The sequence below is a fragment of the Paraphaeosphaeria sporulosa genome (assembly GCF_001642045.1).
Source record: "Paraphaeosphaeria sporulosa strain AP3s5-JAC2a unplaced genomic scaffold CC84scaffold_1, whole genome shotgun sequence".
Classification (NCBI taxonomy): Eukaryota; Fungi; Ascomycota; class Dothideomycetes; order Pleosporales; family Didymosphaeriaceae; genus Paraphaeosphaeria; species Paraphaeosphaeria sporulosa.
Genome location: NW_017253360.1, coordinates 278233 through 299246, shown reverse-complemented (window position 1 = coordinate 299246; position 21014 = coordinate 278233). Strand labels below are relative to the sequence as shown.

The window sequence follows — 21014 nt, the reverse complement described above, 5'->3', positions numbered from 1 at the left end:
TTCAGCCCCCCCCCCCCCCCCCCCCCGCCCGGCCGCGGGGTCTACATCCACCGGTCCATGTCCCCGAAAGGAGGGTACTTCAACTTGCTCCCTCCTCGCCTTCCAGCTCCACCAGCAGCGCTACTCACACACTCCCAATCCCATGGTACGTCCCTGCCCAGAACCTCGTAGCCTGCAACCCTCCTCAGCCTTCCTCTATCAGGTCGCACCTCTCTCAGCGCAACGCGCGTCGTCTCCCTTATCTCGGTCTTGGCTGGCTCCACGATTTGGGTTCTGTATATCGGCTCTCGCGGCGAGTGACAGGATGACGGGCTACGTGAGGGGGGTGGAGCCGAAGTCGCAGGTGCGGGACTACGCTTCCTGCCATGGCCGTGAAGCTTCCAGTGATGGTGGTGATGGTGCGGAAGGTGGAGAGGGTGCATATGTAACGGATGGATATGCGGATGGTGATGGTGATGATCCAGATGATGGTGGTATTTCTCGGTCTCGATAGGCGCAACTATGCGGACTTTACTGTAGCGGGGACCATTTCCCTTTTTGTGAACTCGGACGAGCTCTGCTACAGATGATCCATCGTCGGAATGGTGATGGTGAGGATGGCGATGATGCCGTGTGGGCTTGGGGGTTAGTGTTATCCAGCACATGGCTGGAGTGAGTCCCGGGGAAGGATCCTGGTAGGTAGCGGATCCGTAGTGGAGGTGCGAGATGGTGGTGTGCGTGTGAGGATAAGGGAGTATAGGCGCGTGGGGGTCTGGTTATTGTATATGAGGTCCAATCTCGATGCGACATGCAGAGAGAGTGCAGCTTGCAGTGAGAGTGCAGATTGCAGCACGAAAGTATGACTGAGGACTGGGAAGGGAAATAGGGCAAGCAACTAGACTTTGTGATTTTGGTTTGCGCTTTCAATTGACGTAGACTCTACGGCAGACAATCCGAGATATACCAGCGACAAGAGCGTCATGCTGGGCTGGTCACGCAGTGGTTGCGCCTCTCCACGCGCCGACAGCAGTGTGCAAGAGCGCTGGACCAAAATACTGAAGTACGAGACAAAGGGTCCTTATGACGACTGCGTACCGTAGAGTATGCGAACATGTGTTGGCTTTGGGCGTCCGAATGACGGAGGCCGGTGGTTAGAAGTGGCACATGGCGAGGCTTACATGTCTTAAGTGACCTAGTGGAGCTCATGGAGCACATGACGACAATCCAAAGGCAGCCAGCGTGAGTCTCGAGGGGGCGCTGAATGCGATGCAGACGCCAAAAGCGTGAGCACGAAGAGCGAGGATAAGTCCCGAGCTTTCACTGCGCGCAACGTGGAACTTGGAGACAGAATGGTAGAGGCGAAGGTGTATGAGGCAAGCGTGGGCAAAGGCAGCAGCGACGCGAATAGGTGCCAAGACCGGCCATCCAGCAGCTTGCCCGGAGCTCCAGCGTCACGGCATCAACCACCGTAAAGCGCGCCCACACCCCGCCCTCTCCGCCCTCACACGCTTGCACCCTCGGCCGCCCACATTTTCCAGACGTCGCCATGGACTCATTAGTTGCACAATACACGCGGCCGGCCTTCACCGAGGAGGGCCCGACGCATGAGGAGCAGCAGGAGCTCTGTCAGGCCGCGCCGGAGCTGTCGCTCAAGTTCGCGCTGCCGCCGGTGGCGCAGGTACGTCCGCTCTGGGGCGCTCTCTCTGCAGAGCGGCGGTGTGCAGCATGCTAATCAGAGTGCCAGTCTGCCGCCTGGTTGCGCGCAATGACGGACGACTACTCAAACCCCAGCTGTCCCATCAAGATCGCACACGGCACCACGACGCTTGCCTTCCGCTTCAAGGGCGGCATCATCGTAGCGACAGACTCCAGGGCCACGGCGGGCAACTGGATTGCCTCGCAGACGGTCAAGAAGGTCATCGAGATCAACAACTGCCTGCTGGGCACCATGGCCGGTGGCGCTGCTGTAAGCCGCCCCGCTTCGTGATGGCGAAAAGGGACCGCTGACGCGCTGCAGGACTGTCAATACTGGCTGGCATATTTGGGCATGCAGTGCCGCCTCCACGAGCTCCGACACAAGCGCCGCATTTCTGTAGCCGCAGCCTCCAAGATTCTCGCCAACCTCGTATACTCATACAAGGGCATGGGCCTGTCAATGGTACCACCCTCCTCTTCGCTTTACCGGCCGACATGCTGATGATCATGTAGGGCACCATGTGCGCAGGTGTGACACCTCAAGAAGGCCCAGCTCTCTACTACATCGACAGCGATGGTACCCGACTCGCAGGCAACCTCTTCTGCGTCGGCTCCGGTCAGACGTTTGCCTACGGTGTTCTCGACGCCAACTACAAGTACGATCTCTCGGACGAAGACGCTCTCGAGCTGGGCAGGCGGAGTATCCTTGCCGCCACCCACCGCGACGCCTACTCCGGAGGCTTCATCAACCTCTACCACGTCAAGGAGGACGGCTGGGTGAAGCACGGTTTCAATGACACCAACCCCATCTTCTGGGAGACCAAACTTAACAAGGGCGAATTCTCAAACGTTACGGCAGATCTGGTATAGGGTGAGGAAGAGAGGAGCACATGCGCCGTAGATCCCCCCTGGACATGTACTACAGAGGGCAGGAAAACCTGGCTGTAGTTGTAAGATGAGCAGCCTCTGCATACTTGATTTGCGAGGGAGCAATGAGATCAATACGACAGTCAGTCGAACATCTCAAGTTACGAAACAGATACACTCTACGACATGACATGCATAATGTTGGCTATGGTCTTGGCTCGAGATTCGCTTCAAAACGTGCCTCCACAGTGCCTCATCCCAACGTCTTCTTTTCCTTTTGTTTCTCCATTGCCATGAGCACATCGGTTGCACTGTTTTTGTCCCCCTTCTTCTTCTTCGGTCCCCTCTTCCGCTTCTTGCCGCTCCTAGGCCCATCTTCACCATCCTCGTCCTCTGCGCCTCCGATGCCTTTCCACTCGGAAAACTTGACCTTCTCACCTTCTCGCTCCATGTCCTCAGCATCATCAAATCGTGACGCACCAAAACCCATATCCATGTCCTCCATGTCGCGGTCAGACGCGGAAAGCTTGGCAAGTCGCGCTTTGAGCCGAAACTCCTCGGAATCTGCGTCGTTGATAAGACTCGAGTTGGGGTCGAGGGTGCGCACTTTTTGTAGCGCGGCCCGAACGGTGGCGTCTGCTGTGGAGGATTCTGAAGGTTGAATAGATTCGCTCGATGTAAGGATTTTGCTCGAGGCAAAGTAGTTGCGCTTCGGGGCAGGGTCGCAGGCTGAGACAGAGGGCTTGGTAGAATGCCGATCGGGGTCATCGTCGTTGGCATCTTGCTCTTTAGGTATCGTTTTTTCGTTCTCGAACAACGCTGCAGTGTCTTGTGCTTCTCCTTCTTCCTCTGACGAGTCGACTTCGCTGTCCAAGGCTGCTAGCGGGTTGTAGTTGGAACCGACACCTTCAAAGATGTCGTCTTCTTCCGAGCCTTCCTGTTCTTCCTTCGCAGGCGGTAAATGGTGTGTGTTGATGGGCTTGTTTTCGTCGTCTAGATCGTGGCGTACTTCGGGCAGCGGTTCTTGCGCCTTCTGTTTCCGAACCTTACGCTTCTCCTTTCCTTGGGCATCGGTGATGATGAGGATCTCTCGCCCTTGTTTATCGATCTCGATCCTCGATGTTTCTCCTGGCTCGCTTACCTTGCGAAAGCCTTTCCCAAGGCTTGGGTATCTCTTCTCATACTCGGTTGCTGCTGCTGCGGCCGCCACTTCCCTTTGCCGCCTCAGTTCAGCCAGGATATCAGCCCTAGTCCGCTTGACACCAGCTACCGGCTTCGGTGGCGCCACCTCACCCTTCTTCTCGCCCTTCTCCCTCACAATAGAACCGATATCGCGCTCGGCCAATTCGTCGAACTCGTCTTCCACGTCAGCTGCCTGCTCAGGAACCTCCTCTTCTGGCGCCGGCTGTTCAAACACATCCTCACCCTTTCTCACGCGCTCAAGCAGTTTCCTGTCCAGGCCCTTGACCAGATGTGTAGCCGCAATGTCGCCGCCTGTGATATCTTGCACCAGCTTCTCAAACATGTCCCTGTCGATCTGCCCAAGCTTCATCGCCTCCTCGAGATTCTTGATGCGCTGCGCCGCCTCGTCATCTTCGTCGGCGATGCGCTCTTTGGTGCGGTCAGTGTAGCCTGCGGCAAGCTTGCTCCCCTTTGGCGCGGCGGACCTAAACTTCTTCTTTGGAGGGTTTGCCCTTGCATTGCGCTCGGCGAGCTGGCGAGCAAAGTCGGCCTGGATCGAGCCACGGCCTACCTGGCGCCTGGATAGCTATCAGTCAGACAAAGTGCAGGCTGTGCACGCCGGGACAGTACGTACGGGGTCATGGGGATGCTGGCGCTTTTGCGCGCGCCCAGCACGGCGCCGCGCGAGGGTACAGGCGGACTCTTGCTGCTCCTGTCGCCATTGCCACCGCGCTGTTCGGGCGAGTCGACGAGCAGTCGGCGGAACTGCTGGTTGTTCATGGCCGTGGTGTGTGGAGCGGTGAGCACTGGGTGGGCGACCCAAAGTTGCCGCCAAGGGACGGCTGGCTTGCTGGGCCCCGCTGCAGTAGCTTTGTTTACACTGCGGGCGGGCGGGGTGCTTAGCTGCCCCTCGCCAGTGCCTCGCTCCCATGCCGCATGCCGCATGCATGCGTGTACCTGCGCCTGTAAAAGTAGGCCGAAGCCGTGCCCAACGTCACTAGTGCATCCGCCTCCAGCATGTAAACATGCAGTAGAGCGTGCATCTGCCCCGCGTCAGTCCCCTTCTTGTGCCTGGCCCCTCCCATCAGAGTCCTACTGCCCTTTCGTTTCGCCGCAGCCGTGATGCTAAAACTACCGCAGTTGCTGCTAAATGCAACTTTTGCTATTGTTGCATGGGGTCAATCTTACTCAAACGCTACCACTTACACCAACCCGATTCTTTCCAAAGGAGGGGCTGACCCGTAAGTCTCGAACATACTTCCGGACGAATTCCTTCTCTGAGCCGCACAGATGGGTGTTCCGCCACGATGGTTGGTATTACATGACCTACACGACCAATGACGATGTCACGCTGCTTCGAAGTCAGGTCCTCACTGACTGGAACAACGTCGAGTCAAAGGTCCTCTTCACCCCGCCGCCTGGCAAGAACTACTCTACCGACCTATGGGCACCAGAACTCCATCAACTCAACGGAACCTGGTATGTCATCTTCACGGCAGACCCTCGCAGCGATTCTCCTTCTCCTGAAGTAGACATGTATTGTCCGTACAATTGTCCAGCCGTCCACCACCGCATGTACGTACTCGAAGGCCACGGCTCCGATCCGTGGAGCGCCAACTTCGCCTATAAGACCCAGCTTGACACCTATGACCAATTTGCCATTGACGGGACCTACTTTCAGCACACGAGTGGTCTGTACCATATATACAGCTGCTGGACAACCCAGTACGCCGCCTGGCCTGCAAACCTCTGCATTACAAAACTGGAGAATCCGTGGACCGTGGCGAGTCCCTTCTCCGAGCGCCAGATCATCTCTGTACCCAGTTTGCCATGGGAGAAGACGCCGTACGGTCGAGCTGAGAATGATCGATTGAGCAGTAATGAGGGACCGCAGCAGCTCACCAACTTGCGCACTGGTCAGCAGTTTTTGATTTACAGCGCCGCTCGTTCCGACAATCGCAACTATTGTCTCGGGCTCCTGGAACTCACTCTAGGTGGCGATCCCATGAATCCGTCTGACTGGCACAAACACCAGTATCCCGTGTTCTACCAGAACCCCGCCGAAAGTGCATTTGGAGTGGGCCACGCGAGCTTCGTCCTGAGTCCGGATGGCACGGAGGACTGGATCGTGTATCACGGCATGCAGGACCCCACCAACGGCTGGTCTGCAAGGACGATTAGGGCACAAAAGTTTACGTGGAATGATGATGGGACGCCAAATTTCCCCAAGCCGGGCTATGGACCATACGAAACCCCTAGTGGGCAGTAGCAGGTCTGTTGAGCACTCAGAGCGGCGGGCGTGGTTGCTCCGTAAACACAGTCGCACCGGTAACATTAAATAACCCACGTATAGGCAATGTTCCATATCCGGGACATGGGCTTGTGGGCAATATTTTTAGACCGCGCGTGCGTGAATTTCCGGCGACTTAGGCCAGACTGCTCAAGGGTATATCTTAAGTGCTACAGTAACAAAACCGACATCATATCACAGAAAATTTCTCACCCGGCGCTCTTCATCCTCGCTCCCTTCCTTAGCCTGCTCTTTTCTGTCGCCTCTTCGATCTTGGTCTTACGCCACGTGCATTCCTCTGCAAAATCGCACGTTCGACATTTGAAGGCTTCCTCGATCTCGACCCCTTTAGCTTCTCTATCGCCTTTCCACCAATCCATCTCGCTCTTGACATACGCATCAATAGTGTCTGCACTGTATTTAATGAGCTCATTACCGATAACCTCTCCTGTCGTCGCGGATCGAAATTCTGCACGCAAGATGTCGCTGATGGCGGGCATGATGTATTGATACTCGCTTATCATAAGTGACCACAAGGACGAAAGATTCGGGTGTGATTGTAGTGCATTAGCTTGGAGGACGCTGTAGGGATTCTCTGGATCGATGTCTGGGCCAGTGCTGTCAAGGACACCGCCGCTAAGTGTGAAAGCCTCCGAGAAGGACTCCAGTGGTGCGAGACCGTACCGGGAAAATATGGTTTCTGCGTCGACCGTGTTCAGTGAGAGCGATTCGAGAAGCTTACGGTACAGCATCAACTGCATCCAAGTGGGACGCAGTGAAGCACCTTTAGGCAATGATCGTGCACCACGTGTCTTCACATCGGCGATGTATACCTGTCTGTCCTTCCCCTTAGCACCTCGCCAAGCACTCATGGAGACGCCTGGTGGATCCAGCTTGCCGCCACCAGCGTTGCTGAAGGCTTGTTCAATGCTAGGTTGACCCTGAGGAAGTGTGCCACTGCTCTGCTTCGCATTAGACAGCTCGACCAGATTTCTCTCTGTGTCAGGATCTGGACGAGTAAAGCTGAGCTCATCGATCACACCGTTGACCACCTGACCCTCAACTACACCCCAGATCTCAAGCTCCCTTGTGAGCCCTGTTTCTCGCAGACAACGTAGTCCCTGGATTGCGTTCCAGATCTTCAGACCGAATCGATCCTCCTTGCTCACAGTCTCGACTGGTACGGTGATGTGGACTTCATCTTCCAGATCTTGGTGTATCTTCGAGCCCGTTCTCATGGCCTCGGTGCGCGGCTTCCGTCCGAACTTGGAGAGGGTGTATGAGTACTGCAGTTCGCACCATGCCGGCGAGACGAGATCCGTCACAGATAACGGCTTCTTAGGCTTCGTACGAAAACGCTCGAGAGGTGTTCGCGATTGATCGGCAGACAGGCTGAGCTCAGGGGTGGGTTGCATCTGTGAGCGTGGCGACACTCTAGGAACTAGGCGCTGTCAGCTGGTCAGATGGCAATCGCGGCGCGATGAGGGATATGGGGGATTGGCTCGTACCGCTGAACGTCCGCCGCGAAGGGGCATCGTACTCGAATTCCATCGACAAGCCACTTGCCACGACAGGTGAACTCTGGACGGCGCGCTCTTCCCGGTGCACCAGTGACTGGTGCCGCGTGTGCGTGGCCACGACAACATCCTGAGCGTCGCCCTCAATTGTAGGATATGCGATTTCGTCTGGTGCGGAGGCGGTGAGTTTGACGAGGAGGCTGCCCAAGGCTGTATCTTCCTGTATGTCACTCAAGTCGATGTCCGAGCCGTAGTCGCTTAGGGCTGCGAGGGAGACGTCAGAGCCATAGTCGCTGTTTGCTGCCTGCGCTATTGCAGCCGCAACGTGGTTATCCATAGTGTCATTTCTGGGCCGCTGGAAGGCATCTCCCGCGGGTGGGCGCGTTGGTGTATTGCGCGCTTTGAGATGGCACGGGATCGCGTGTTGTGGTGAGGTCATCTTAAAACGTACCAATCGGGCGACTTATATCAGCGTGTGCAAGGAGCAAATTCTGGGCCCAGGATAACGTGGAAAGCACACGGGCCCTCAACTTCCATCAATGCCTGTGTTTAATGCTTGGCCTGCGTGAGGGTGTAGCGCTTTTCCATTCAATCTGAATTTCTAACCTGTTCTCTAGACGTGTGCATGCCGCTATGTGTGAAGAAATAACGCACAAAGCTTCAAGAACAACCAAAATCATTTCTCAGGGGTCTGTAGACCACACACACACACACAAAAGCAGGGGCTCGCTACATCGTCAGCGATTTCAGCGCATCTTCGAAGTCGGGCAGCTCGTCAGCACTTGCACTTGGCTTGCTCCATGTCACCTTTCCGTTTCCATCGACAGCAAAGCTTCCCGAGGTTTGCCATCGTGTGCCGCTCTCAGTAGGCCTATTGTATATCCCTTGCCTGCCCAGCCTGTAGACCGAAAGTAGGCTCCAAGGATTCAACACGTGCCAAAACGAAGACACACCGAGCCCCCATTGAGCGTAAACATCTCGTTCGTCGTCCACGATGACAGCCACATCACCGTCCTCTGAAGACTGGGGAAGTGATGCTAGCCAGTGGTCTGTGGACGCACGATCACTGTGAGACACGGCGACGAAGTGTATGGTATCTTTGTGTTGTGATGCAGCGCTACGCATATTCAAAAACGTTTTCTCGGCGACTGCACGCAGTCAGCTACGATCTTAGCAGAGCTATGGGAAGTGGAGAGTTTACATGGACACCCGCAGTGCCGCAAGAATGTAACTACAACTGGCTTGCCATCTTCCGCAGGCAAAGTTAGTCTAGAAGAAGAGGGTGCGTTCTCGCCGACGTCGGGGGCATTAGCCGTCTGCAGGCTGGTCGGAGACATCCATGATTGTAGTTCTGTTTGCCAGGACATGGTGGTAGGGGAGATTCGTAGGCGTAGGACTAATGGGTTAGCATCACGTCGATTCTTTGTGCGATATAGTCGGGATGTCTTTGGTATGTGGCTCAAAGGGTTGTAATGCGTCATAAGCGGGGCTACACCTCGACGATGCATCACTGGCTGCATCGGCCCAAATAGACTGAGATGTGTCCGCCAAAGGCTCAACACCAAGGATCATACGCGCACGGTTGCCCGATTGCCTCGAATCACTAGGTACGGTCGACTGCGATGCCGAGCGGAAATAGAGGTAACGAATGCATAATGAGAATGTCTATGCAGACGATTGAAAGCTTGGAATAGAAGGCACATGAGCATTAAGGAAGGTTTGAAGATGAACCGATGAATTCGTGATCGTGTTCTCAGTGTGCGTCACTGATTAATGGTATACTACATCGCACCACTTCCCAGTGCACCGCCCATAACCCATGATAATTGAAAAGCCGAGACCATGAAACCCAAACGCCAAAAGACTAAGCCGGTGCTCACATCACACTGAGTGAGGGTGCCGAATCAGCCGGGGAGAAGAGCAGGCATCTAGCCACGCTCGCCACGAAGGCGGCGCGCAAGCTGGATATCCTTGGACTGGATGGTGACGCGCTTGGCGTGGATGGCGCAAAGGTTGGTGTCCTCGAAGAGGGAGACGAGGTAGGCCTCGACGGACTCCTGGAGAGCGCCGATGGCGGAAGACTGGAAGCGGAGGTCCGACTTGAAGTCCTGAGCGATCTCACGAACAAGACGCTGGAAGGGCAGCTTGCGGATGAGAAGCTCAGTGGACTTCTGGTAGCGACGGATCTCACGGAGAGCGACGGCTAGAGGATGTAAGCATACGATCACAAGAGAAGGTATGAGTGAAGACCTACTTCCGGGCTTGTAGCGGTGAGGCTTCTTGACACCACCGGTAGACGGGGCGGACTTGCGAGCGGCCTTGGAAGCAAGCTGCTTACGAGGGGCCTTGCCACCAGTGGACTTGCCTGTGGGGTATTGTTAGTGATGTTGCGGAGCGACACGTCATGGTGGTGAGGCGGGCTGACGTGAAGGTGGCGAGCCGAGCGACTGCGACACCTGCACCGGGCGGGAGGGCGGCTGCAGCGCCGATGCGACGGCTACAGTGCGATGCGCAGGCAGACACATGGTAGGTAGGTAGGTAGTGACTTACGGGCTGTCTGCTTGGTACGGGCCATTGTTGATGATGGACTTGATGATACTCGGTGTTGTGGTGTTGAGCTGTGGAGTGTTGGTGGAGTGGATGTGATGAGAAAGAAAGGCGAGGGGGCGGGCGGCACTTATATGGGCGGAGGGCGGGGGCGCGGCTGCCTGGATCAACAGCAGTTGCGCGTTGGCGCTAGCGAAGGACAATTGCGCAGCTGGAAAGCCAGCGTTTGTCGCTCTCAGAATTAAGCGGGCGCGCTGCGACAGCCTTGGCGGAAAACCAAAGTTGATCTGATCCAGCAGCGGCGCCGCACGGGCCCCGTGTGATCTGGCGCGCGCCCTCGCCTCATCTAAATACACAGCGCGCCCGCCACCTCCAACACCATCATCTCACAGCAAGCATCTCTCTCAGCGACTCTTCACATACACTCTCTCCCACTTCCCACAAACCCCCCAACACTCCATCACAATGACTGGTCGTAAGTCTTGCCCCTTCTCTCACTGCGGCGCGCAACGCGTCGACTAGCTCTCTCAACGCGTCGTCGCTCGACTATTCTCGCACAGCAACACATACTGACGCGCTCTCCAGGCGGCAAAGGTGGCAAGGGTCTCGGAAAGGGCGGAGCCAAGCGCCACAGGAAGATTCTTCGCGACAACATCCAGGGTATCACCAAGCCTGCTATCCGCCGTCTTGCTCGCCGTGGTGGTGTCAAGCGTATCTCCGCCATGATCTACGAGGAGACCCGTGGTGTCCTCAAGACCTTCCTCGAGTCGGTCATCCGTGACGCTGTCACCTACACTGAGCACGCCAAGCGAAAGACTGTCACCTCTCTCGATGTTGTCTACGCGCTCAAGCGACAAGGCCGTAAGTCTGCACCTAGCGCGTCTGTGTCGTGCATCACTGACATGATTCTTAGGTACCCTCTACGGTTTCGGTGGTTAAGCGCTTTCTTTCCTGCATTTTCTTGTCACGACTTTGGCACGCGCCTGATACGGCACTGGTGCTTCGTGGGATGGGCTGGGGTTCATGGTCTGCCTGTAACATAGGCTTCGGAGTTCAACGGTTGATCGGCTTATCACTTGAGTTCGATATGGAATGATACCATAATTCTTCACAAAGCCTTCTGTTGCGTGCGTTTCACTGTGATCCTTGATGTAACGCCTTGCGCTTCGCGTACATGTTGTCGAGCGCGCTGGTCAATGCTCTGTCTATAGCGTGTTGATACGCGTTAATGTGTTGGGGCGATGCTGTTCTGGAGAATGCGTGTGGCATCAGGTGGGGATGTAGCGAGGGCTTCCGTATCTGCTCTAGCGTGCTTTGGACTTCAAGCGTTGAGACTTCAGGCTAGGCGGTCACGATCAAAACATCTTTGGGTGCTATGTGTTATTCACGGGACACGATTCTATCGATACTACATGTTCGGTATGACTCATGCATATGTCTATGCTATCTCTGTCTGATTCTCGTATCCGTGCCTCTCTTCCATCGGAATTGCACGCACGCATCACGACGAGTTGTCTGTCCCGGCCGGTACGCCTACTGCAAAGCTGGTTCACGGGTAATAGCAGCACGTAGCGTTACACTTCACCAGTGTAACCGGTCTTTTCCCTTGCAGGGTGCTTGCGTTGCATGTCTTTGTTGGAGGCCGGTCCAGGTAGCGCCATGTCGCGCCTGCTTTCGGCAAGCACGTCTTACAGTTCAACGCGCCTTCAATGTCAAAGCAGCATCCCTCTGGGGAGTTCCTGCACATGTCAGATACAGCCGAGTTGACCTCTTGCAGTCTGCCCGTTCGTGACCATCCGTCAACATGCATTGAAGGTATTATTTGCCTGCTCAATGTTCGTCGATCGCTTCTGCGTGCTTATGCGACATCCAATGACGTCGGCCTCTCATGTCCTCTCACGCAATACCGCTGGGCGCGCCAACACCACTCCCATCTCTCCCGCGCGTTATCTCGGGGGTCACCATGGCTCTAACTACTCCGCCGCGAGCTCTCTTCTTCGATGTATTTGGCACGTGCGTCGACTGGCGGTCCACTGTGACTCAGGCTTTGAATGCGCAGTCACATGCAGCGCTGAATTCTGCAACGGCATCGCTCGCTTCGAGGGTACGACTGAAGGCTTCTGACATGACGCTTGCGCATTGGGGCGATTTTGCACAACAGTGGCGGAACAGCTACAAGACATTTACGCGCAAACTGGCAGCGGACCCAGCTGTGCCGTGGAAGTCGGTCGATGAGCATCATTTTGAGTCGCTAAAAGAACTTCTGACACAATGGGAACTGGACGGCTTGTGGAGTGATGAAGAGGTACGCGCTCTGAGCCTCGTGTGGCATCGGCTCGATCCATGGTCAGACTCGGCACAAGGTATCACGCTGCTCAACCGGTTATTCTGTACGTTGTGCATTTCCCCCGACCATCGACGCTAATACCATTCGCCGTAACTGACCTGGACAGGGACCGCTACACTCTCTAACGGAAATGTGTCGCTGCTGTCGGACCTCAAAGTGCACTCGAAGATCCCCTTCACACACCTGCTCAGCGCTGAGCTTTTCGGGACCTACAAGCCATCTCCCGCCGTGTACAGGGGCGCTGCTGGGAAACTTGGTCTTCCTATTAAGGAATGCGTTATGGTTGCAGCGCACTTGAATGATCTGCAAGCCGCGAAATCCCATGGTATGCAGGTGGTCTATGTTGAACGGCCAGGCGAGGAGGACTGGTCGGATGATGAAGTTGATAAGGCGAGGGATGCAGGATGGGTTGACATCTGGGTTAGCCTTGCTGAGGGCAACAGAGGTTTCGTGACGGTGGCAGAGAAGCTGGGTGTCGAACCTCCTGCAGGATATGCGAGGAAGTTGAGTTCTTCTGCCTAGTTTAATGGTTCTCGGGGAGCCTATCGGCACTTACACGTCAAATACTAGTCCATATGACTCTACGCAATTTGTTTTTGTTTTTTATTTTTCTTTCTTGCGGTGCTCATCATTGTGATCACTGGCATTGTAACTCAGCCTGCATTGACCTATGTTGTCCTGGTATACTTTTCATACCGCGACTGAGATATCGCGACTGATTATAGTCAATATTTTAACCATTTTCGGTGTGTCCTCGCGGCGGGGTTTTCCTTTTGTCTCACCATTTGATTTTTCCTGTTTTTACGATTCAAACAACAACATCATAATCTCTAAAAAATAACCACTCGCAACAACAATGGTCAAACCACACGAAATTACGACAACCCATATAATCGCACACGGAGAACATATTCAAATATAAAGAATAGCGAGAAACAGCGATTTGCGCATGCTGCCAAAGATAGGACAGTGATCAAGTTTTCATGATGGATACACGCACCACGAACCGTTTATCGACATATACCGGGTCAAAATGAAGCTGATCTCGCGAGTACCACAAGCGCTTGATTTTGAGAGTACACTCATTCGTTGTAAGATGTAGGTACCATACCTATAATACGATGTGCAATTCACGCCAAAGCCCGTAGCAAGGAAATATTAGAGTGACCACTGCAACGTACTTGAATCGCTACATTGTAAGTCGTAGGTACACACCCGCCTGCACCGCTACAGGGTACCCACCCCAACGGCCCTGAAGGAGAAGGACATCAATGATACTCGTCCGGGGAAGTCTAGCGTGAAGCGGGGGAATCTTAGCGTCCCCAGGCCCGAACCGCTTCCTCGGCTACGTATGCCTAGATTGCGCCGACCCGACCTCGACAGTATATCTATCCCATACTGCAACGGAGGGCTTGGTAGAGTTTACTTACGTCAACAATCAAAGTTGAGAAAGTGTAATACAAGGACTGACGGCAGTTGCAAGCAACGGTAGTTGCAAGCAACTGAACCAGGCCACCGCCGCTCGCCGGTTAACCATAGTTACCTCAACACCTTACCTCCGAAGGGTCGCAACTATTCCTATTCCACGCGGTAGAGCTATCCCAAAATCCCCGATCTAACCCCAATCCACCCCGGATTGTCTGCAGAAGCACAGCAGCATTGCGCTATTTGGGTTTAGGACCAAGACGATCACTTGCAGTCAGAAACAGCAACAAAATGGTGTCGGAGCACACTCAAGACCTCGTTTACAGGCGGGCAAATGCCAAACCCGATGATTTCTGGGGCACGCAAGCAAAGAATGTCCACTGGCATAAAGAACCAGAGACGGTTATTAAAAAGAGCAAGAAAACACTCAAGGGCGGTGTCTCACATGATGACTGGACCTGGTTCCCAGGCGGAGAGATATCCACAACGTTCAATTGCGTCGATCGTCATGTCAGGCATGGAAAAGGAAGCAACATCGCTATCTACTGGGATAGTCCTGTGACGGGAGCGAAAGAGCAGTTCACATACTACCAGCTCCTCCAAGAAGTGGAGACGCTGGCCGGTGTGCTGAGGGAGGAAGGCGTGAAGCAAGGTGACGTCGTACTGATATACATGCCCATGATACCAGCTGCGCTTTTTGCAATGCTCGCCATTGCTCGACTCGGTGCGATTCACGCAGTCGTTTTCGGCGGCTTTGCCCCTGCTGCCCTAGCACAACGCATCGATGCATCTCGCCCCAAAGCGATCATGACGGCGTCATGTGGAATCGAAGGCTCTAAAGGCCCCTCGGGGTACAAAAAGATAATCGAGGAAGCCATGGAGAGATCGACCTTCAAGCCATACAAGACAATTATATGGCAAAGAGACGAATTGCGCTGGGACCCAGTCTTTAAAGAGAACGGTCAACGCAATTGGCAGAGACTAGTGAAGAGTGCAAGGAACAGGGGACTCAAGGCGGATGCTGTGCCTGTGAAGAGCGAGGACGGGTTGTACATCATCTACACCTCTGGTAAGAACTCCGTTATCCAGAGCACGTGAGGTCACTGGACTGTATAACCCCAGTGACCACTAACCAGAGACTGGGCTGCTGTCACACACTATCTGAGCGAGTACTGACATCTCCAAGGTACGACTGGCTTACCGAAAGGTGTTGTGCGAACGGCTGGCGGGCATGCCGTTGGGCTTAACTTCTCTATAAAATATCTATTTGGTAAGCAAAGGACCCATGATAGCCAGACGGACTTGAAGAAATAACAACGCAGGCGTACATGGTCCCGGCGACGTCATGTTCACCGCCAGCGATATTGGCTGGGTCGTAGGACATTCCTATATCGTGTATGCACCCCTGCTAATAGGCGCTACCACGGTGCTCTTCGAAGGTAAACCCGTCGGTACTCCAGATGCCAGCACCTTCTGGCGGATCATTGAAGAGTACAAAGTCACTACTATGTTTACCGCGCCAACCGCACTGCGGGCTATACGTCGTGAGGATGGAGAGAACACTTTCTTCGAACAGGCGTACGGCGAGCGGGGGGGTCTCAAGTCGCTGCGAGCCTTGTTTCTAGCTGGCGAGAGAAGCGAACCGAGCATTGTAGAAATGTACCAGAAGCTCCTCAAGAATCACTGCGCCGAAGGTGCTGTGGTTGTGGACAATTGGTGGTCGTCTGAATCTGGGTCCCCCATTTCTGGTGTAGCACTCAGTGCGACTGCAGGGGAGGACTTTGCGACACAGCAACGCGAAAGGCCGTTGCCTATTAAACCAGGCTCGGCAGGCAAAGCTATGCCGGGCTTCGACGTACAAGTTGTGGATGACGAAGGCCATCCGGTTGAGCGTGGTCAGATGGGCAACATCGTCATGTCGATACCACTTGCTCCTACAGCTTTCACTACTTTGTGGGGCGACGAGGACAGATTTTACAAGAGCTACTTGAAGAGATTTAATGGGAGGTGGGTCGATACAGGCGACGCTGGCATGATCGACAACGATGGATACAGTAAGTTACACTGCGCGCGATGTACACGGATCTCCATTCCTATGTCGAACTGACTTGTTGCTCGCATCTAGTCTCCATCATGTCGAGATCAGACGATATATTGAACGTGGCAGCCCATCGATTCAGCACTGGTCAGTTAGTCTTATTCTTCTGAAAACCACCTCGAGAAGCTGACGACGCTGTAGGTGCGATAGAACAGGCCATCACGTCTCATCCAAACATCGCTGAAGCTGCGGTGGTGGGCATCCCAGATCAGCTAAAGGGTCACCTCCCATTTGCCTTCATCACTCTCTCCACGCATCAGCACCCAGATGCAGCAGTGCCAGATGAAGAACTCTCCAAGGAAGTGCAGAAACTGGTCCGCGATCAAATCGGTGCCATCGCAAGCCTAGGTGGCATGATCCAGGGCAGAGCCATGATACCAAAGACGCGTAGCGGCAAGACTCTCCGTCGTGTGCTACGGGAGCTGATTGAAAACGCAACTCATAATCAATTGGACAAGGAGGTTGCTGTCCCATCTACGATCGAGGACAAGGATGCTGTAGAGGTTGCTCGATTGAAGGTGAGGGAGTACTTTAGGCTGAAAGGGAAGGACTTGCACAAGCCCGCAGAGGCGAGGGCGAAGCTGTAGAGCATTCACTTGGGTGCTCGCGCCCAGCTTGCTACGCGTGTCCTTGGTGCGATGGTCAAAGGTAACAGGCGATGCTGACAGCGGGGGAGGGGCAGGGAAAAAAAGGGGGGGGAAGAGGCGATGAAGCGGTACAGACTGGCAAGGGTGCAGTGTAGGCGCTAAGGTGAACCTGTTTGAGTTTTCAATTCCTTCACAACCGTATTTGCAGAGAGGCATCGGTGCAGCCCGGACTTGGGTCGTCCTGCATGTCAGATTGACAAGGAGCGAAGCACCTGCCGTCGGCGAGACGGCGTGCTTGCGACGGCACAGCAGGGCGAGCAGAGCGGTTGAATCGATGGATCACTCCCGTCTTTGTCAGATGGCAACGGCCCGCTACCCGTGGACACGGCGAGTTGAGGGGTTGCACGCGAGCGGGCATGGAGACGGCAGTTTGCGCATGGACGCAGGTTCAACTGTCGGGTCACTCGAGTTCCCACTGGCAGCTGCAGAGCAGCTGGGCAGCGTCACCGTCACGTGGCGCGTTGTTGATGCGGGTCATGGTGCGCAGCCATGTACCCGTGTTTCTGCGAGCGCTGGAAACGTGGAAGCGACAGCTGAAGAGCAGCCTCGCATGCTGGCAGCCCGTCAGGCGGCACGTCGCTGGGCCGTGGCCGGATCGCGGCTATTCGCGCAGACCAGCCGAGCACCGAAGACGCCACCGCTCGCCAGGCCGCACCGCAAGTGAAACACAGCGAACAGCCAGCGGAGGCGAGAGTGGCTGTCGCACGCTGTGCTTGTGTGCGTGTCTGTCTGGCGAGGCGCCGTTGCTGGCCATGGATCCCGGGGCGACAGGTCGACGCAGCCGAGGGCCCGCTGTGCGGGAGTGGGAGAGGTACCGAAACCGCGGCGAGTGCTCAGTGCGCAGTGTTCAGCGCCCAGCCGCGCTGTGGGGTGGGGCGGCGGGAGCTGTTGGCGTTGGCGGCCATGGTGCGCGGTGCGTCGACACTGGACATGGCTATCTCTGCTGCAGCGGGTTACACCGTTGGTCGAAGAAGCCGAAAACCCACCAGATTCTACAGCCTCGCACAGCGCGCCTGTATGTGGTCGCGCATGCAGCAGCTCGCGGCCAGATGCAGACGCGGCCGGCAGCACGCCGCTGCTTGGGGACGGGCGCGCTGGCCATGGAGACGCGAGGGCCGCCGCCGACATGTGCATGTCTCTCCACAGCAGGCTGCCGGCCAGGGCGCGCTGGGCTGGGCCGCGAGTCTGGCCGCGGCGGGCTGGCGTGCATCGCACATGGCACCGGCGAGGGCACACAGACAGCAGCACCCTCGGTCTGCGCTGTCGCTGTCGCTGTCCACGGCGACATGTGTACGTTGCATCCACGCGGGCCGTCGCACACGCAGCAGAGGCTGGGACCATGGGCATGGGCTTGGGCTTGGGCGGTCGCGGGGCCTGCCTGCGCCTGTTGGTGTTTGTTGCTCTAGGCTAGCCAGAGCCAGAGAGCGTGTATCTGCGACCCGCCCAAACCAGCGCCAGCGCGCCAGGCAGGTCAAATGTGCTCGCCGCCGTCCGCATCCACCGTTGCTTGTTGCTTTTCTCCTCGCAGGCTCCCTTCAGCACCTTCACCCACGCTGCTCCTGCACCCCACGCCGGATCCCGCGTTGATGCGACGCGCAAACGAGACGCTGTCATAGTCGCCGCCGTCTTCACGTGGGCGCACACGGACCCAGACGCTGCCGCTGCCGCTGCCGCTGCTGCCATTACCATCCTCCGCTGCCAAAGCCACCCACTCCAGCCCCAGCAGCGCTGCACTCGCACCCCGTCACCCTGCGTCCTGCCCGTCTCCATCCTCACCTCCTGCCCGCCCGTGCTTGCTTGTCTGCCTGCTGCCCCCGATTGCACCGGCCCTCTGCGAGTCGCCCGCGAACCCCCTGCTGCGAGCCGTACCACCCTGTGCGCCGCTCCCCGCCGACTCGACACCTCTGCTCCACGACGACCGCTTCTGCGCCTCGCATCCATCCCGACCCTCCCTCTCTTCCTCCCTCCCAGCCAGCGCCAGCGCAAGCTGCCCGCTGCCTGTCTCGATACACCCCGACCTCCCTCCTCCCGCACCCGCATCCAGCCACGCCAGTCCCTCGACACGCCGGCGCCATGGCGGGGAAGATGACTCTCTACAAGCTGGTGGTCCTAGGCGACGGCGGCGTGGGCAAGACGGCCCTGACCATCCAGGTGAGCACGGCGCCGCCCGATGTTGTGATGCACCGCTAACCCTCCGCCACAGCTCTGTCTGAACCACTTCGTTGAGACGTACGACCCAACCATTGAGGACTCGTACCGCAAACAGGTCCAGATTGACGGTCAGTCGTGCATGCTCGAAGTGCTCGACACGGCCGGCCAGGAAGAGTACATTGCCTTGCGCGACCAGTGGATACGTGACGGCGAGGGTTTCGTCCTGGTCTACAGCATATCGTCACGCTCGTCATTTGCTCGCATTCAGCGCTTTCACAACCAGATTCAACGCGTCAAGGAATCCTCTCTGTCAGGCTCCCCGACCTATCCCGGCTCCCCCCTGACTTCTTCGTCGCTCGGCTCTACGTTCGGCGCTGCGCCTGTCATGCTAGTGGGAAACAAGTGCGATCGCGTGACAGAACGTGAAGTATCCACACAAGAGGGCAGTGCTCTGGCTAAAGAGTTGGGCTGCGAGTTTGTAGAAGCATCCGCTAAGAATTGCGTCAATGTTGAAAAAGCCTTCTTCGACGTCGTGCGTCAGCTACGCAAGCAGCGACACCAGGGCTCAAGCCGTGACTCCAAGCCGCCGCGCGACCGCACTCATGTCCGACCCGGCCCTACTCGCACCGCCAATGGCGAAAAGGCTCGTGGCAGGGGACGCCCAGGGCCTCGCGACAAAAAAGGTCCCAAATGCGTCATTCTTTGAGTTCAAATTCCTGGCGTGCCAGACTTGTGTGTTCTTCTGGAGTTTACGGCCTGTCCCTTGGCGGCGTAGTATCGACTGCGCACGTCCTGAGCGTTCACCCAATACTCATTCCCTTTACCTTTACGAATTACGACGCCGCCTCCGTCGACCAGTACCTCCCTTACGAGCCCTTCCGCGTCCACCACCACGAACTGATAGAATCCCCAGTCATAGGCGTCGGCATGGGAGCGGCGTTTTCGCTTGAAGCAATGGATGCATTTGGTCTCTCAAGGACCGCGGAGTTTTGGAGCACATCTTTGGTTTATGAACAGCCGACGTCCAGTCTTTGGCAATGCGGCCGGCAGGCATGCTGCGTCTTCGGCTATCAGTTTGCACGCAAGTTGCTCGCAGCCAAGTCCTGTTCCGGCAGACGCATCATTTACTACCCATGCGCGCCAATGGGCGTTTGCGACACAAAAGTGCGGAATTGTCAGATCGGTGCCACCATTCATCCTTCTCACCTTCTGTTCTCCTCGGCTTGCAGGCCCGGGCTTTGCCTCCTTGAATTGAGAGTCGGATATCAACGAACGTTTTCAATCTATTCTGCATTTGCGACTTAAGCTACACAACGAAGTGGTCTGACTTAATTCTTCTTTACGAAAACCCGAGAAGATACTTTGTTTGTATGAGGGAATACCCGTTTTGATCATTCTCCATAGTGCACATTATGGTTAGACCACTCTTATTTTGGCCCTGCTTCGCTTTTCCATGTCCTCGTGAGTGTTCCTGTTGATGTGCGTGCCGTATCTATTGAGTGTCTGTGGCGTAGTGGAATAAGATTTTGACATTGATCATACGTAGACGTCTACGGGCCTAACAAAATGCACGTTCCCCAGGATGTTATATGGAGCATGATGGCCGTGTGTATGAGTGCCAATCTTCGATAACGAGTGACCAGTGTTAGGCACATAACATCTGTTAGGATCCAGACCCAGGACGGGGTCGGAACCTCATTTTGTATTGCAATGATGCTTACGATTGGTGTAAGCCGAAACAAAGGCCACTGCGGCAACTGTGCCGCTGGACGCCAACGGGGCCAAGCCTAGAAGTCACAGGAATGATAATCAACAAGTGATAGTTGACTACCACCCACAGGACTGATAGTTGAGCGATAGTTGACTACTACTAACGTAGCCAATAGTTAACTACTGTATCGGCTCAGGTGAAGCAAAATATTCGTATGGGATTCGGGAGTACTTAGAGGCACATGGAAGTGTATAATGGCTTAAATATGTAACGAGCAAATCACGAAGTTCGTTCTGGTGTTGTGGCATATTGCGCTAAGGCCTGATAAGGTCCTATCGTGCCAAGCGAGTTGGCTGCGCATAACCCGCGCCGTACACTAGCTTTAGGGAAGTTAAGTACTATTCACTTAATGCTATTAAGTTATCCTTTTACTATTAATCCTAGTATAAAGTAAATACTATTACCTATAGCTAGACCTTATATAATAATACTTCTTATTATAATAGTCTAAGGATGGCTCTAAAAGTTATATAAGTAGTTAGTAAGGGGCAACCCTTA

At 55.5% G+C, this 21014-nt stretch overlaps 10 protein-coding genes across 10 annotated transcripts; 6 read left to right on the top strand and 4 right to left on the bottom strand.

Moving 5' to 3' along the window:
- Nucleotides 1-1459: 1459 nt before the first annotated feature.
- Nucleotides 1460-2753, top strand: CC84DRAFT_1158800 (proteasome-domain-containing protein). The gene is made up of 4 exons (XM_018177074.1): nt 1460-1657; nt 1724-1945; nt 1997-2137; nt 2188-2753. Exons 1-4 carry the CDS (start codon nt 1526-1528, stop codon nt 2542-2544), a joined length of 852 nt encoding a protein of 283 aa, XP_018041594.1. The 5' UTR covers nt 1460-1525; the 3' UTR covers nt 2545-2753.
- CC84DRAFT_2029 (uncharacterized protein) lies at nt 2670-4585 on the bottom strand. Its single transcript, XM_018185582.1, has 3 exons — nt 4358-4585; nt 4209-4301; nt 2670-4152 (listed from the first exon to the last, which is right to left on the bottom strand). The coding sequence occupies exons 2-3, from the start codon at nt 4240-4242 to the stop codon at nt 2795-2797; spliced, it is 1392 nt and encodes a 463-aa protein (XP_018041593.1). The 5' UTR covers nt 4243-4301; nt 4358-4585; the 3' UTR covers nt 2670-2794.
- Nucleotides 4364-5992, top strand: CC84DRAFT_1191846 (alpha-N-arab-like proteininofuranosidase; the record flags this gene model as incomplete). Its single annotated transcript, XM_018181213.1, has 2 exons — nt 4364-4510; nt 4952-5992. 2 exons carry the CDS (start codon nt 4364-4366, stop codon nt 5990-5992), a joined length of 1188 nt encoding a protein of 395 aa, XP_018041592.1.
- A 230-nt stretch (nt 5993-6222) lies between these two features.
- Nucleotides 6223-7952, bottom strand: CC84DRAFT_1253728 (uncharacterized protein; the record flags this gene model as incomplete). Its single annotated transcript, XM_018184398.1, has 2 exons — nt 7522-7952; nt 6223-7454 (listed from the first exon to the last, which is right to left on the bottom strand). The coding sequence occupies exons 1-2, from the start codon at nt 7865-7867 to the stop codon at nt 6223-6225; spliced, it is 1578 nt and encodes a 525-aa protein (XP_018041591.1). The 5' UTR covers nt 7868-7952.
- Nucleotides 7953-8217: 265 nt separating this feature from the next.
- Nucleotides 8218-8897, bottom strand: CC84DRAFT_1132812 (uncharacterized protein; the record flags this gene model as incomplete). The annotated part of the gene is made up of 2 exons (XM_018175946.1): nt 8218-8678; nt 8732-8897. 2 exons carry the CDS (start codon nt 8895-8897, stop codon nt 8260-8262), a joined length of 585 nt encoding a protein of 194 aa, XP_018041590.1. The 3' UTR covers nt 8218-8259.
- Nucleotides 8898-9458: 561 nt separating this feature from the next.
- Nucleotides 9459-10163, bottom strand: CC84DRAFT_1253727 (histone H3 type 2; the record flags this gene model as incomplete). Its single annotated transcript, XM_018184397.1, has 3 exons — nt 9956-10163; nt 9785-9895; nt 9459-9733 (listed from the first exon to the last, which is right to left on the bottom strand). The coding sequence occupies exons 1-3, from the start codon at nt 10053-10055 to the stop codon at nt 9459-9461; spliced, it is 486 nt and encodes a 161-aa protein (XP_018041589.1). The 5' UTR covers nt 10056-10163.
- Nucleotides 10164-10316: 153 nt separating this feature from the next.
- Nucleotides 10317-11270, top strand: CC84DRAFT_1158798 (histone-fold-containing protein). Its single transcript, XM_018177073.1, has 3 exons — nt 10317-10552; nt 10663-10938; nt 10991-11270. The coding sequence occupies exons 1-3, from the start codon at nt 10543-10545 to the stop codon at nt 11014-11016; spliced, it is 312 nt and encodes a 103-aa protein (XP_018041588.1). The 5' UTR covers nt 10317-10542; the 3' UTR covers nt 11017-11270.
- Nucleotides 11271-12040: 770 nt separating this feature from the next.
- Nucleotides 12041-12946, top strand: CC84DRAFT_1077557 (haloacid dehalogenase; the record flags this gene model as incomplete). Its single annotated transcript, XM_018173760.1, has 2 exons — nt 12041-12467; nt 12531-12946. The coding sequence occupies 2 exons, from the start codon at nt 12041-12043 to the stop codon at nt 12944-12946; spliced, it is 843 nt and encodes a 280-aa protein (XP_018041587.1).
- Nucleotides 12947-13801: 855 nt separating this feature from the next.
- Nucleotides 13802-16613, top strand: CC84DRAFT_1253724 (acetyl-CoA synthetase-like protein). The gene is made up of 5 exons (XM_018184396.1): nt 13802-14918; nt 15036-15119; nt 15172-15903; nt 15975-16034; nt 16089-16613. The coding sequence occupies exons 1-5, from the start codon at nt 14141-14143 to the stop codon at nt 16532-16534; spliced, it is 2100 nt and encodes a 699-aa protein (XP_018041586.1). The 5' UTR covers nt 13802-14140; the 3' UTR covers nt 16535-16613.
- Nucleotides 16614-18439: 1826 nt separating this feature from the next.
- On the top strand, nt 18440-19577 carry CC84DRAFT_941 (ras small monomeric GTPase RasB). The gene is made up of 2 exons (XM_018187936.1): nt 18440-18745; nt 18798-19577. The coding sequence occupies exons 1-2, from the start codon at nt 18668-18670 to the stop codon at nt 19449-19451; spliced, it is 732 nt and encodes a 243-aa protein (XP_018041585.1). The 5' UTR covers nt 18440-18667; the 3' UTR covers nt 19452-19577.
- The last annotated feature ends 1437 nt before the right edge of the window (nt 19578-21014 follow it).